The sequence below is a fragment of the Anopheles maculipalpis genome, chromosome 3RL (genome assembly GCF_943734695.1).
Source record: "Anopheles maculipalpis chromosome 3RL, idAnoMacuDA_375_x, whole genome shotgun sequence".
In the NCBI taxonomy this organism is placed as follows: Eukaryota; Metazoa; Arthropoda; class Insecta; order Diptera; family Culicidae; genus Anopheles; species Anopheles maculipalpis.
The window spans coordinates 68,361,843-68,376,656 of NC_064872.1; the positions used below are offsets into that span (position 1 = coordinate 68,361,843).

A 14,814-nucleotide genomic window follows, 5' to 3' on the forward strand; every position below is an offset into this window, starting at 1 on the left:
TTGTTCTTTCTGTGCATTGTTTTGTGCATTGCTTTAGCGAGAAAAAAATGGCCAATAATGATTGATGCAGCTCTAAAATTAGTGAAACACTTAGTTCCAATCCAACAACGAATAACAATAATGGAAACAAAAGAACTAAGGAACAACGTTAAATTGCTAAACATAAGGCCATACAACTGATTGATGATCGTTTTTTTCTCCTTCTAATCTAACTACAACCACATTTACTCCTCCTTGTGTTTTTCTTGCTATTTGTTTGCCCACAGTGTTGTTTGTTATTTTGTTAAAGTACAATGATGTTTTCTATTGTTTTACTACCAAATCTACTTACTCCTGCTGCAATGTTTTGATGTGTTGAGTTTGCAAGAGCTTTTTTCTTATAATAATGCTTTTATCGGTTTATTATTTTCTGGTGCGTTCTTTTTTAATCAGAGAGATTGTTCTTTTGCGTTTTTTTATTTACTTTATATCGTTTTCATGTTGATACTCAAGCTGGTTTCGTACAAACCATCTTTCATGCCATTTTAACTTATTTTTATATTATTTTTGCACTATTCATACATTTTTTTTTCATTTTTTAAGAAAACCAGAAATGTAATGCTCTTTCCTCCCGTACCTTCTCCACTTCCACATCTCTCATCCTTTTCCCATTTTTTTTTGTGTGTGCGTCGTTTCCCGCGCGTGTGCTCTCGCTTTTTGATCGCAAATGAGTAAATCAGTACTACAAACGCCGGCAAAGCAGAAAAGCAAAACAAAATCACAATACACAGAGAGAGCTCAATTTGCTAAAACAAATATTATCATGAACCGAGGAAGAAGAACAACCGTGCATTCCCATCGATCTCCGACCAATCTCTTATCTTTAATTCATTCATTTAATTTGTCCTGTTTCTTTCTGGTATATAAAACAAAAAAAAACCAATAAAAAACATAACGAGGATGAAGGGATTTTTGTTCACCGTTTCGATTGAAGAGGAATATAGGAACATCAATGATATAGGAAGGGAAAGTAAATAATATTCAAATTATAAGGCTCATAACTATTTTAGGTTTAGGAGGAAGATGTGTCGAACAGGCTAAGCTTTTGAAATAGGGCCAGTATTTTTGTTTCAGAGACAGGTTCACTAGGAGAGGAAATGTCGTATTCCTATTGCACATCCGTTTTCGATTTATTATTGTTTTTGTAAACAAAATTCGCTTTTTTTGTATGTATATATTTTCATTATACCAGTTTTTATTCAAGCAAAAAATCGACACCCTGCACTCCAAAATCCTTCTCCAAAGGAATTTTTTCGGTTCCTAAATTTCTGTTGGCTTTCCTCACACTTGTAGTTTACGTATGATTTGAACCGGAAACATTTTTCACACAAAAGGATCAACGTTTAAGAAAAAGAAGTGAAATGAAAATATTTAAATATAATATTCAATGTTTGATCAAACATTGATAATTAACTATGGGTGAGGATTTTTGAATTTATGTGAACTTGAAACGAAACGAATAATGTGGTGTAGGACGAAGAACAGAGCGAAGGAAACAAATAGATTAGGCACAAGAGGAACCGCGTGAAAAGAATTCCAATTGGCAAAGCTGTGGCTACCTTTCCGTAATTTTGTGTACACCCTTTCAATTTCCGCACTTTGTCCTTTGTTTGGATGAATATCTTCACACACATTCTCTCTCTCTCTCTCTCTCTATTTCTCTCCTACAATCACGATAAACGTATCTATTTTTAATCACTGGAGGAAGGAAGTATTAGTGGGAAGATGTGTGTGTGTGTATCTGTGTGTGGTGTCGCGCATCTTCCGTGGCTTGCAATAGTAGATTATGTACTTCCAACCTCCCCGTTAATTCATTGCATAAGTAATTATTTATGGTCGGAGATCGGTGGGCTTATATTACGTATTATATGTATAAATGAGTTTGAAAGAAAGAAGGTCTTCCTCGATGGAATTGTTGTCCCTCTCGGTGAAAAATCGTGGTTTGAATTTTCACTCGGTCTGTGTCCCGTGTTCTGTGTTTGTATTGCTGCTGCTGTTGCTGGTGCTGGTACGGCCAATGGGTTCATCCTAAACACTCTATTGGTTTGTAGCTGATTTTAATCATTTGCGATGAAACGTACGAGTCAAAAGCACGTGTGTCCCCAACAGTATCGAATGGCTTTACTAATACAATCATTTTTCTTTTCCCTTATAAAACACCACCCTGTGTGCGTGGTGTGTGGGGCGACGATACACGCTTTTGCTCGACACACGTGGTCGTACAATTGTGTTTTGTTTTGTTCTTTTTCTTCTCGCCAAATTAAAATAGGAAAATATCGCCACAACAGCGGAAGCAGGATCGGAAATGATTGTGGCATCGTCAGAGGATGCCGCAGCGACGACAACATCGACGACGGTACCGGTCGCTGTTCCGATCATTGTCGGAACGAATAACAACGGTTCTGCGACCGTTGACGATGGGAAACCGCGCATCATTTCGAACATCATTATTAACGGTGCGAATAGTACGGCAGGAATAAATCCACTCGTCAAGAAGGAATTGATCCAGAAGGTGAGCAACAACCTGAACAAGCAGCAGCAGCAGCAGCAGCAAAAGCTGATGCAGCAGCAGCAGCCAAATGTACAAACAGCCGAAGCAGAGTCGACCGATGATACTACCGCTGCAGCAACGCGGCTCCTGAAGGATGTAGCCAATGAGGCGTCAAAGGAGCTGGAAGCAGAAGAAGGAAACGAGGGAAAGAATTCTTTCGTTGTTACACCGGATTACATTCAACAGTGTAAGTATACCGTTTTTGGATTTATTTTGTCTGTTAAAATGATTACTGTTTATTTATATACTCAGAAAGTTATTTGGGGACATAACATGACATATCCTAATCAAACTTAATCTGACCTAGCATGTCGTTCAGCAAAAATTGACCAACAAAATTAAAAACCCATCAACATATTCAAGACATAAACCGATAATGCAACGCAAAAACAGAAAGCAGATGAATTAACGTGCCTTGTACCTTAAATAGTTCATCAAGCAGGTTCATTGTCATATTACCGTCTATTTGGTTGTTTAGAGTAAGCATTTGGACGGCCCGGTGGTGTAGGCGACAGCGGCGCCGTTCTTCAAACGGCAGGACCGTGGTTCAAATCCCATCCGGACCGTCCCCCCTTAGTGAGGACTGACTAACCAACTACGTGGTATCGTCATTATAGTAAGCCATCTCGATGGTCGGCATGATCTTTAGAGGTCGTTAAGCCAAGAAAAATAAGAAGTAACCATTGGTCATTTGTGTAATGTTATTTTCTATTCAATGTTTTGTTAACTGAAAACATCCAAGACGATTTCCAAATGAGCGGCAAGCTCTTCGTCTGATGGGGTATATTGATTAGAGAAGTCAAAACCGGGATAAGAGCATCCCTACAGTGCATGGTTATCTGCATCTGCATGCTGATGTAATGTCGAGTGCAGAATCGATTACAGAATAGCACATAGAACCGAAATAATCCGCAAAGGCTTGCCATTGTTCTTGGTCTCCAGTTACCTCACTATAGTGTTGTTTATAAGTTCAATGTTGACGTTTAGTTCGGAGTCCGTCGACATCCAAATGTGCTAACCGCGAAGTCCATTGAATTGAGCTCCCTCTTTCTTTTTCCCAGTGATAAACAATGCCCGCAAGCAAGGCAATTCACCGGAAATAGAGGAAAAATTGCTGAACCTACAGCGCTACCATGAAAAGAACTCGAAGGCAGAGGACCGTTGCGATCGTACGATTGCGCTGCAGCACAACTACAGCAACATGAGCGGCAATCGAAGTGAATCGCACAGTAACAGCAGCCGAACGCGCAGACGTACCAATCCGCGTGTCGATGATGATGATGATGAATGGCAGCTGGACACACCGAAGCGTTCCCGCCCTTCGAAGAGTGCATCGAGTGGTGGTACTATACATCTCAGCCCCGGATCCACCAGCCGGGAACGGAAGCTTTCCAACAACGAAAACCATGGCAGTAGCTCTTCGCCAAGTAAAAGACGCACAGCGGGAGGAGCAGCAAGCAGTCGGCAGACTACTCAGCAGGATTCATCACCAACTGCTGTGACGACTACTACGTCTGAGCATGTTTCCACTGGTCGCAATAGAAACGTGGAGAAGCGGAAGCATACTGCGACGGCGGTTACCAGTGATGGTGGTGGGCTTGTTGTTGTTAGTTCCTCTGGTACAGCAACCGTTTCTCCTCAGCAGCAGAGTCCACAGCAAAAGCAGAGCAAATTGCAGGTATGTTATCCGCGCTAACCATTCACCTCGCTCTCTCTCTCTCTTTCGTGTGATGATGGTGAAAACTGTTATCACGCTCTACCTTGCTAATCGGAATTGGAAGGGGCTATTTTTCTCCCAATCCCTCCCCTTATTTATCTCCCTCCCACGTCCATATCCGCTAAATTTTTTAGCTTTAATTGAACGAGAGCACCCAGCAAGATATTAGCAGTGCGCACAGCTATTTCTTTAATTTTAATTATCATTTATTTCTTCCCCACAATCATCACCACCCTGAAGAAGAATCCAGGTGGTGAAACAGATTTCTTCGATATGGTTTCTTTTTGTTGTTTTTTTTTCTTAAATTTTATTATATTTCTTTATTAATCATTTGCTTCCGTTTGTTGCAAGTTGTTTCCCACCCAGTCCCTCGGAAACCTACATCACCAATACAAAAAAAAAGAACCGAAAATAAAATCCTTATTTCTGTGTGTGATTGTTCTTTTGCGCTAGGCACAATTGAATCGTCACAAGGAACAGTTAAAGAAAGACATTCTCAAGAAACGATCTCATCTCGAAAAGGAATTGCAGGTACAGATACAGAAGGAACTCTCCGTCGAGCTGCAGTCGGCTTCTTCCGGCTGCACCACGAATGTCCGGGCGGCGGCGACAGCAGCAGCAGCAACAGCAGCAGCAGGTGGTGGTGGAATGATGGTGGCAACGGCTGGTACGACAGCATCTTCCTCCCAGCAGTTACAGCAGCATCAGCAGCAACTTCTACAGTCCACAGGGTTCGATTCGATCCCGTCCAATGTGGACGATCTGCATGCGGAGAATAGTGAAACGCTGCCGCCGCCCGGTCGTGGAAGCTCGAAGCAAGCGACGGATAAGAGTTCCTCCACATCAACCACAACCACCACAAGCAGAAGAAGGTTGGTTTCATGAACTAAATTGCCTCGAAGGGGGTGAAGCATAATATGCTTGCATATGATAATAATGATGGTGGGTGTTTTTTCTTTTATTTTGTATTACGACGTGCAGAACAACGACTGGTGGTGCAAATGCTGTAAAAGAACCAACTCCCTCCGGAGGGACGCCAGCCAGTAGTGGGAAGCGGGGTCAGAAACATGCTTCACCGGCTGGATCGAAAGCAGCTGGAAACACCCGATCGTCGGGTGGCCGTAGCGCGGGACAGACGAAACGTGGTGGTGGTGGTGCTAGAAAGAGCGGCAAAGCTCAAACGCACTGCATCTGCCAGACGCCGTATGATGATTCAAAGTAGGTGGATCGGAATTAATATATTATTGGCCATCTTTTCTTAAACCATTTCGGTCCTTCCTTCTTTCCAGATTCTACGTTGGTTGTGATCTGTGCAATAACTGGTTCCATGGGGATTGTGTCGGTATAAGTGAGGCAGAGTCGAAGAAAATTACCGAATACATCTGCAGCGAATGCAAGCACGCTCGAGACACACAGGAATTGTATTGTCTCTGCCGCCAGCCGTATGATGAATCTCAGTAAGTGAAACCCGGCATGAGATTGCATTTGTGTGTGTGTGTGTGTGTGTGTGTGTGTGTGTGTGTGTGTGTGTGTGTGTGTGTGTGTGTGTGTGTGTGTGTGTGTGTGTGTGTGTGTTTGTGTGTTTGTGTGTTTGTGTGTCGGCATTTCTAACGGCATATTCCCATGCTCGATGTACTTTTCCACAGGTTTTATATTTGCTGTGATAAGTGCCAGGATTGGTTCCATGGACGGTGCGTTGGTATACTGCAGTGCGAAGCAAACAACATCGATGAATACAGCTGCCCAAACTGCCATATGAACAATGCAATCAACTTTGCCAACATGAAGCCGCTAAGCATGAGGGAGTTTGAAAATCTCAAAAAACTCATCAAACAAATACAGGTAAGCATATTCCTTCCTCTAGATCATTTCTAGTTGTTTATCGGGTTTTTATAATATGCTTTTTTTTATTACTTTAGCAACATAAGAGCGCTTGGCCATTTATGGAGCCGGTCGATCCGAATGAGGCGCCAGATTATTATCGTGTGATAAAAGAACCGATGGGTAAGTATTTGGTTATCAAAATTCAAATTTTGATTGATCATTGTTTCAATTACCATCTACCTGGGTATGTTTTGCATTTTTATAACATTTTAAAATAACATTTATTATATGATGGGGAGCTATCAACTTAAAACTTCTTACTTAGAAAAACATTTTTCCTTTCATATAGCAAAAACCAGGATTTTAAATTTTAGTTAAAAATTCTTTTAATTTTCCACTTATACCCCAATTTATTTTAAACCAACCTACCAACCCGGGTAGGTCATATACATTTTTACTAGGGTAGGTCATGTATATTTTTACGGGCGTTTGTTTTTGCTCATTAAAATGAAGGTTATTCTAAAGCTCGCTCGTGTCATGCGGGTAGCCTACTAATAGGCGCGACCATTTGTTTTCAGTTTAAAATCTTTGGCTAGCAATACGGCATGGCCGTCCTTTATGAATAAAGAAAAAATCTGTGGCTACTTCGTTCGATACTGAACATACTTTAACTTTTACACTTTTGGCAAAAAAGATCAATCGTAATTGGATGAATTTTATTCCTGTGCTCATCTTACCTTTCCTTCGCTTTCCTTGCAGATCTGCAAAAGATTGAAACAAAAATCGACAGCAAAATCTACCAAACGCTGTCCGAGTTTATCGGCGACATGACGAAAATATTCGACAACTGTCGGTACTACAACCCGAAGGAATCGCCCTTCTACCGCTGTGCCGAAAGTCTCGAGTCGTTCTTCGTGCAAAAAATCAAACACTTCCGCGAGCATCTCGTCGATCGTATTGATGAATCTGTGCCGATGACGGTGACGACAAGTGAAGAGCTTTCTACTGCCAGCCCGGGAACATCAGCCGTAACCGCAACGGAGTAGTCTTGTACCTCCATTCTGTACAACTATCTACAGAATGGCTAGAGTGGTGGGTAGAGCAAAAGCGAAGGTAACTGTGTGTGTGTGTGTGTATATAAAGCGTGAGGCGCCCCACGCTGAATGGTCATTTAAATTTACTTTCTAAACCTTCGATTTAGAGCTTCTTTTCCCACATTTCAACACCTCGGATGTGTACAAAACTTGTTTGTAAATTGTGACCACCCGGGTTACAATGTGAGTGTAGCGAGTGAAAATAATGAGTCACTATTACCGAGCGGGAGAATATACATACAGACACGTATATATTTATTTCAAACCGATCCCACGAGATTTTCAAACGTCATTAATAGCGATAAAGTTGGGGAGTGGGAGAGAGCGAGAGAGAATGGCCGTAAGGAGTCGTGGGCCGGTCCCAGAAATAGGGGTCTCATTTTTTCGGTATAGCGAGGACCGTGCGTCCTGTTTGGTGCATGAAGGAAAAGGAGATAATTTCTTTTGCATATGTATAATTTTCCACCGAAATATTTTTTTGATCCATATTTGAAATGTAAATATTTAAAATTAAAGCAAAAGAATTGTAAAGAAGGGACTTTGTATGATTAGAAGGAATAGTGTTTGTGTGTTTGTATATAAAGTGATAAACTTTTAATAATTTTAGGCGTGAACACGCACAAATTCATACAAACACAGCTTAAGGGTATGGTGTGTTCCATACTTTCACAGCAGGAGTTGACTTTTAATCTATATTTAATTTCCATTTAAACTCTTGCGTGTGTATGGGTTTAACCTATGCGCTAGTATCGGAAGAGGCACAATTTCAATGTAGATAAAACACCCACAAAAAATCGTGTTTTTCTTTTCACCGATAATTGAATGTTGCGTGGAAGAACAGTATCACATATACATTAGTGCACTACACGCCATACACAGAATTATGGAAAGGCCCAGTCATATAGAGAGGTGCCCACTATAGAGAGAGAAAGATAGAGTTGTGTATAGTATTATTCCTTTAAAAAAAAACAAAACAAAACCCCAGTTTTCCTTTCGCCCGGAGAAATTATGAGTTTATCAATTGCTTTAGGGTTATAAATTATGAATTATATTGAACGTTCAAGATTTGAGAACAGAAGCTAGCCGCTCGCGCGCTATACTATATTGAATTTCACAATAAATGTAAGAATCTGGACAGGATTTTTAAAAATAATACGGTTCGTTTCTTATGCGTGGTTGAAATCAGAAAGAAATGGCGGTACTTGTTAGGAGGAGTTTATTCAAGCAGATCTTATGTATAGTTTAACATCAAAAATATAATCAATCGCAGCCGTTTTTTGTTGCAGTACATTTTAGGGGATTCCATTAGAGCACATTATCAGCCCGAAGGATGGTGTCTATTGTCCAGCATTTTCCGTCGCTTCTTGGTGGTATTTCCCTGTGGAAAAGCGTATGTACGTAAACAAAACAAGAGGAAAGAGCGGAATAAAGGATGATGATGTTTCTTTTGTTTCTTGTGATCGCAATCATGCAAATGAAAATCGTATGATTCATGCAGCAGGGGTGTTTTTGACCAAGTGGCAATGGAAGCAGAGCTAGTGTGTGGTGAGGGTAGGAAACGATTTTCTGAAAACCACATATATCATTTTCTTTCGAGAAATTCATGTCATTTCCTGCTCCGTTGATACTCCTTTATCGCGAGGGTTTGACGATGTCCTTATAGGAATGGAAAAAATTGAATCTATCAATATGTTCTTATGAAGAATTCTACAAAATTTATTACTCGATCCCCTTGGACATAAATTGATTGGTCGCAGCTGGGAAATGGTTGCCTGTCTTTTCTATAGATGACTGGATTGAAAAAGGATCAATGAATCGGTTCCTGGACTCAATTTTTCTTTAGAATCGACTTAATCGATAGATCTGATCACTAGCTAGTGCATCAGGGATAAAGTTATAGAAATACGAAATTTTGAAACGAAGTTCCTCGATCGTTTTGATCACAACTTCCTCAAATCAGCTAATATCTCTGTAAGTACTGTCACTGTCAGGTAATATCAGTACTGGTTCTGTACCCCAGCAGTGCTTCCCTGTTCCGTCGGTCCGCGGTTGAATACTTCTCCTGGCTACTCCAGGAAACAAAATTAACTCACCGAGCTGAGCGAAGCTTTAGATGCACGTCGTCCCAACGCGTTGTTAGCAGATAAGCGAATCCACTGGTAGGAACTAGTCCTGGTCAACCTAGGAAAAAGCCTGTCCGTCTGAGCCAAGCAGGTCTTATAACATAGCAAGGAACTGCACAAGGGTCCGGGATACGTCATCCCTTTCGCATGATCGACCCACCAATGGCGAATGCTTACATCCAGTTTTGTTCCCGAAAGCAACAATAATTAAGTAAAATATAATAATGGATCATATTAACATAGCTCGTTCAACAAATTATGCTTAACTAAACATATTTTCCGATTACTTTTCTCAAAAAAAGCTTTGCATTCATCCTTTCGTATTCCGGCTTTTCATCCACCGTATTGAAAATTCTCATCCTCAATAAAAACAACCGAGAGAGATAGAGAGAGAGAGAGAGAGAGAGAGAGAGAGAGAGAGAGAGAGAGAGAGAGAGCGGGAGACACTACTTTACGCACCGCATGATCGTGTCGCGATGTTGATACACACCTACGCGTATGGTAAAGTAACGATGAGCTGGTCTCATCAGCTGGTCAGTAGTAAAGCAAGGTGGTAAAAGCTTACCTCCCTACCTGCATCGCTGGACCATAATCAGATGGCTAGTTAGCGCAGCCAGAGCGCTCGCACCTTTTAGCAATCAGTCAGTGTCAGTTCCACCAGTTTTGCCGACGCAACCAACCAACCAACCAACGATCGACGGATATGAAAAAGCATGTGATCTTCTGAGGCGCGCGCGTGAGTGTGTTCTTGTGGAAAGTGCATTTATTTATTGACGAACAACAGACGCTTTGATTGTGGGACGTAAAAAATCGAAAACCTGCTTTAGGAGAAGTGTAAAATAGAACATATAACGAAGAATGTTCGAAAAACGGTTCAAACGTCCAAGTGTAGCGAATGGAGATGGGTTAATATTGTACTGCAACCAATACAGTTACTACTGCCACAAGGTAAGAATGCTCTTTTCGGGGATAGCTCATTGGAAAAGTCCCTGTTTTTATTCACAAAGTATCAAGTGATATGATCTTTAAAATGGAATGAATTTCGATCGAATCTAGAAAGGAAGAAGAAGATTCTTCTTCCATATAAAGCTGTAAAATGCATCCGAGGAGACATTAGCTTGAGACATTATTTATCTTTCATTTTATCATCATTTGGCTACTAATAACAAATTACGTAATATGTACGAGATGCAATGCGATACACTGCTTTCGATAAGAGCGATCTTCCGATCTTACACGATGTAATTTGTACCGTTTTGTGTAAAAATTGAACACGAAAAGTTAAGCGTTAGTATTGCACTTAACCTTGTACTGATGTGGACCTTAACTAACAGCATTAGTTGTACGGATGAGCTTAAACAGTCATGTGGTTCGCTCCCATATGCGTACCGCCACCGTCATCATCATCATCATCATCATCATCATCGGTCATGCATCACCGAGTTTGTTTAACCGGCGGCCGTAGATCATTCTTTTCCCCTGTGTTAATAGCGGTACCCTCAGTTATCTGACGCCACTCAGCAAGCAGATAACACACGCATTTACACCGATCGTTACCGGTTTTAGGATCATGTAATCTCTCTTTCTGCTGCTTCACTTGCAACGGTTCTTCCGGCAGGTTCTACAGGCACTGCACGAGAAAGGGATACGGTTCACCAAGTACGATATCGATGTAACGAACGATGAGCACTTTTCCGAATGGTTTCTGGAGCTCAATCCACGGGCCGAGTTGCCGGTGCTGCAGAATGGATTGCTGATCGTGCCCGGATCGTCCCGTATACTGGACTATCTGGAGGAAAACTATCCTAAAAGTAAGCATTTGAAGGAGAAGTCTGTCCTGTCTAAACGGAACTGTAATGCTGTTGTACTATTTTAGACAAACCGCTACGCATGCCACTCGGAACGGATAAACTGCTACACGGCTTTCGTCAAACGATCGAAAGCCTGCCGATCGGTGTGATAACTATTGGATCCTTTCTTCACCCACAGCACGTCGGTAGTCCAAAGTTTCCGTTCGTTATGCCCGTGCGTCAAACGATCCTCGCACGCGAGGAGACACTTTCACAACGGCTTCGTTCCTACGCCACCGAGTATCTTGCATTTGCGGAGGTTCTACTAAAGAAAGCTGACTTTCACGATCGTAAGCGAAATATAATTGCGAGCGAGGAATACTTCTGCAAGCTTTTGGATGCGTTGGATGAATTTATAACCAGTGTTGAACAGTATCTAGCTACGATCGATATCGACGCGTGTTGGTTGATCGGGTCCGATACGTTCACACTGGTCGACATCAGTCTCGGTACGTTGCTGCACCGATTGTACGTACTTGGACTGGAGGATCGTTTCTGGGGTGCCGGAAAACGTAGACCCAACGTAGGACGATACTTTGCAAAAATGTGCGCACGTGACTCGTTTCAAAGTGTACTGCCGTCGAAGGTGTCAATTTTGCGCACGGTCTGGATAAATACGCCACCGGTGTATAAGGCGGGATTGGCCGCCGTTTCGTCCGTTTTGATCAGTTCCACACTTTTGAAGCGATAGTGTAATATCGGTTAAATCAAAGCAGTTGCGTTAATAGGGTCAATGCTATGGAAACTACCACGAGCACACTAGATTAAACAGTAAACAAAGAAAGATGTCTAACGGATAGAACAAAAACATCCAAACATGCATATACAGATTTCTAACACATTCCGCAGAGCAGCACAGCGTAAAAATAAATAGAACAGAGATGGTCAGTTGTAGCAAGTTTCCTACTTATATTTTGGTCGTTTGAAAAATTATAACAGAAATTACAGAAACAATATCAACTGAAAAAAATAACATTATCTTAACAAAGTGCAACTGAAAGTAGTGACGAATCAACACATACACATATAAATAATAACGTAAGTCTGCCTCATAAGTATATGTTTACTAAACTAAAACTAGAACAAACAAATAAACTAACCACCAAAGAAGAGACGCTTTAAATGAAAGAAATCAATAAATTCTCCCCCGCCCAAAACTAACTGAAGTGAGAATAACTTTATGCTTAACACAATCTAGAGCCGTGTTAAACGCGCGGTTCTCTCGTTGGTCAGACTTTATGTGTTTTTTTTTTTTTTAAAGTAGTTTCTTTTTTAGCAAATGTCATGCTATTAGGAGTACATAGTTAAAGAAAAACGGTTATTATTACAGCCGTTCTCTCGCCCTCTTCTCTACTTCTGGTCTTTGAGACAATTTTCTTTTTCGTCTGTTTAGGTCGTTCGTGGTGGATTGGAGACCGCGGCATAATTAAATCTGCAAAAAAGTGGAAAGATACAACAGAGACAAGAGGGTGTGTGGTGGATTTGGTAGACAAGATTTTGTATGTAATGTTTTCATGCGCCTTAATTGTATTGCACACATATACACAAAGTACAGGCCTGTACCCAATTTTTGCGTTTTTCTATCCATTTACCGCCCTTCTTAGTTGATTTTAGTACATTCCAATTTGCTAGACAGAAGATTAGAGTAGAGGAAGTTGGGTCAAGTGAGCCACTTAGTACTTTTTCCAGTAAAAATTCAGTTGGGTGTCCAAGTGAGTATGCACAGTTTTTTATACCTGTGACTAGATATTTTTCAAAAACATGTTTAAGAAAGTTACAGCATGAACTACTTAACGTGGCACACTTGTCCCAATTTCCGCTTTGTATTACATACAATGTACAATTACCTTTTTAAACACATTAAACATTATAATCTCCACCAATGTGTTATGACAAACAGAACATACCAGCACAGCTTTAAAGGAATATGTTGTAAGACGGCACACCGCGCACTCTACTACGATTCTACGACGATTCGAACCGCTCAAAGCGACTACGATAGCGGGCGTACGAAGGATGGTTAAAGTCCGCGTTGCTATAGTTACTACCACCACCACCACCACTACTGCTGCCACCAATGCCACCGCTACCACTACCCATGCGTGAACCATACAAATGACTACTTACGAACGATCCACCGCCCTGCGATGCACCACCACCACTGCCCGTGCCTTCCAGTGAGGATGCATTGGGACCAACATTGGCACCCATCGCCGAAGCATTAAATGGTTGCCGTGCGGCGTACAGTGGCATTCCCATAAATTTGGGAATTTCTTTACCACTGCCCATGCTGTTCGAATTTCCACCACTGGCCGTGCCCGATAAACCCGACTGCTGCAGCAGACTGGCCCTTCGTCGGAGTCCAATTTCTGCTTTGCTGAGCGATTGATAGTTAAACAATCCCTTCCCAACGGGATCGGGCAGTACGGTAGGTATCGGGTACCAGGCACGATACGTCACGAACCACGTGACGACGGCAATGATTCCGCTCAGCACCTTCTCCGCCATCCGATGGTGGTAGAGCATCGTGCCGACGAGCATCAGATCCCACAACAGCTGCAGCATAGTCATCCCGACGAAAAACAACCGTATGGTGGGTGTGAAACGATTATAGAAATATTTAAGCGCCTTCAGATCTTCATCCTTTAAACTCTTCAGCGGATTGGACGTTTGCGAGGTGTCGTTGTTGTTGCGATTGTGTTCTTCGTTGCGCAGCAGATCCTTTATGCTTTCCCATCCGATAATGGGACGTGCCTCCTCCATCAGTACCAAGCTAGCGTAGATCAGGATGAACGCGTGGCCGGAAATGTCGAAACCATTCCACAGGTGACCCGCCTTTAGGCATGGCGTTTTCGCATCGAATCCACGCATACTGCAACGGCCGTAGCTCGATTCGATGATGTTGAACAGTTTGGTCCAGACGAACCAAAACACCGTTGCTATGCCGAGCCGGGGGAGATGGTTTCTCAGTAGGCGCTGATTGTCACCACAGCAGATGGTGATCGATGTCATGGCAAGGTACGGGAAGGCGAACAGTAACGTCCATGCCCATCCCAGCTTAACGAAGTACACGTTAAACAGATTGTCCGTACGTGCTAGGTAAGTCTTTGGGTAGGGGAGAAAGTCACCGATCAGTGAGACGATGAACAAAGAACCCAGATACAGTGGGACTTTCAGGTTGGTGTCGAAGAAAATGATCTTTTTGCACACGTGCAGCACCATCATTGTGAGCACTTCCCTTATCGAGGTCGGTGTGGCAGTTGGCCGTGTGCCCTTTGCTTCGCTGCGTGCCGTAGTGTCGTTTAATCCCTGACGGAAGTTCATCTGCGGCCGGGTAGCGTTTGCTCCACCTGCACCGGTGGCAGAGGGTGTGTGGATTGGCTTTCGTTTGCTTGCCATCTGTTGTGCGTACTAATCCTGCGATTGTTCGACGGTATCGGTCTGAGATATCGGTGCGACACGGAAACGAAAGTCAAGAATAAAGCCCTTTGTTGATTAGTGATCGCTTGATGATGATGATTATGGGAAAATTTTCCGATGAAAAAGAAAGTGCAAACAGCATTGCCTAGTTGCACGATACTTGTACGGTTTAAATTGGTTCGAACTTAAAAATAAA

At 42.2% G+C, this 14,814-nt stretch overlaps 5 protein-coding genes across 5 annotated transcripts in view; 3 read left to right on the top strand and 2 right to left on the bottom strand.

Annotated features, from left to right (window-relative positions):
* Positions 1 to 14,814, top strand: part of LOC126563419 (40S ribosomal protein S27) — a 262,225-nt gene that overhangs the window by 136,856 nt on the left and 110,555 nt on the right. The gene's annotated exons all lie outside the window — the stretch shown is intronic.
* LOC126562579 (nuclear migration protein nudC) overlaps positions 1 to 14,814 on the bottom strand; it is a 170,565-nt gene that overhangs the window by 31,526 nt on the left and 124,225 nt on the right. The window lies entirely within an intron of this gene.
* LOC126560913 (uncharacterized) lies at positions 2,600 to 7,177 on the top strand. The gene is made up of 8 exons (XM_050216863.1): positions 2,600 to 2,777; positions 3,652 to 4,268; positions 4,761 to 5,179; positions 5,289 to 5,525; positions 5,597 to 5,764; positions 5,954 to 6,149; positions 6,227 to 6,311; positions 6,891 to 7,177. Exons 1-8 carry the CDS (start codon positions 2,600 to 2,602, stop codon positions 7,175 to 7,177), a joined length of 2,187 nt encoding a protein of 728 aa, XP_050072820.1.
* Positions 10,207 to 11,889, top strand: LOC126562642 (ganglioside-induced differentiation-associated protein 1). Its single transcript, XM_050219201.1, has 3 exons — positions 10,207 to 10,296; positions 10,967 to 11,159; positions 11,225 to 11,889. Exons 1-3 carry the CDS (start codon positions 10,207 to 10,209, stop codon positions 11,887 to 11,889), a joined length of 948 nt encoding a protein of 315 aa, XP_050075158.1.
* LOC126560914 (acyl-coenzyme A diphosphatase FITM2) lies at positions 13,164 to 14,628 on the bottom strand. Its single transcript, XM_050216864.1, has one exon. It carries the CDS (start codon positions 14,595 to 14,597, stop codon positions 13,164 to 13,166), a length of 1,434 nt encoding a protein of 477 aa, XP_050072821.1. The 5' UTR covers positions 14,598 to 14,628.

Bases quoted from the DNA above. Each gene is read 5' to 3' on its own strand.
- LOC126562642 (XM_050219201.1), top strand. From the start codon at position 10,207: ATGTTCGAAAAACGGTTCAAACGTCCAAGTGTAGCGAATGGAGATGGG. The intron at 10,297-10,966 runs GTAAGAATGCTC...TTCTTCCGGCAG, and splicing joins ACAGTTACTACTGCCACAAG to GTTCTACAGGCACTGCACGA. The intron at 11,160-11,224 runs GTAAGCATTTGA...GTACTATTTTAG, and splicing joins GGAGGAAAACTATCCTAAAA to ACAAACCGCTACGCATGCCA.
- LOC126560914 (XM_050216864.1), bottom strand. From the start codon at position 14,597: ATGGCAAGCAAACGAAAGCCAATCCACACACCCTCTGCCACCGGTGCA.
- LOC126560913 (XM_050216863.1), top strand. From the start codon at position 2,600: ATGCAGCAGCAGCAGCCAAATGTACAAACAGCCGAAGCAGAGTCGACC. The intron at 2,778-3,651 runs GTAAGTATACCG...TCTTTTTCCCAG, and splicing joins ACCGGATTACATTCAACAGT to TGATAAACAATGCCCGCAAG. The intron at 5,526-5,596 runs GTAGGTGGATCG...CCTTCTTTCCAG, and splicing joins ACGCCGTATGATGATTCAAA to ATTCTACGTTGGTTGTGATC.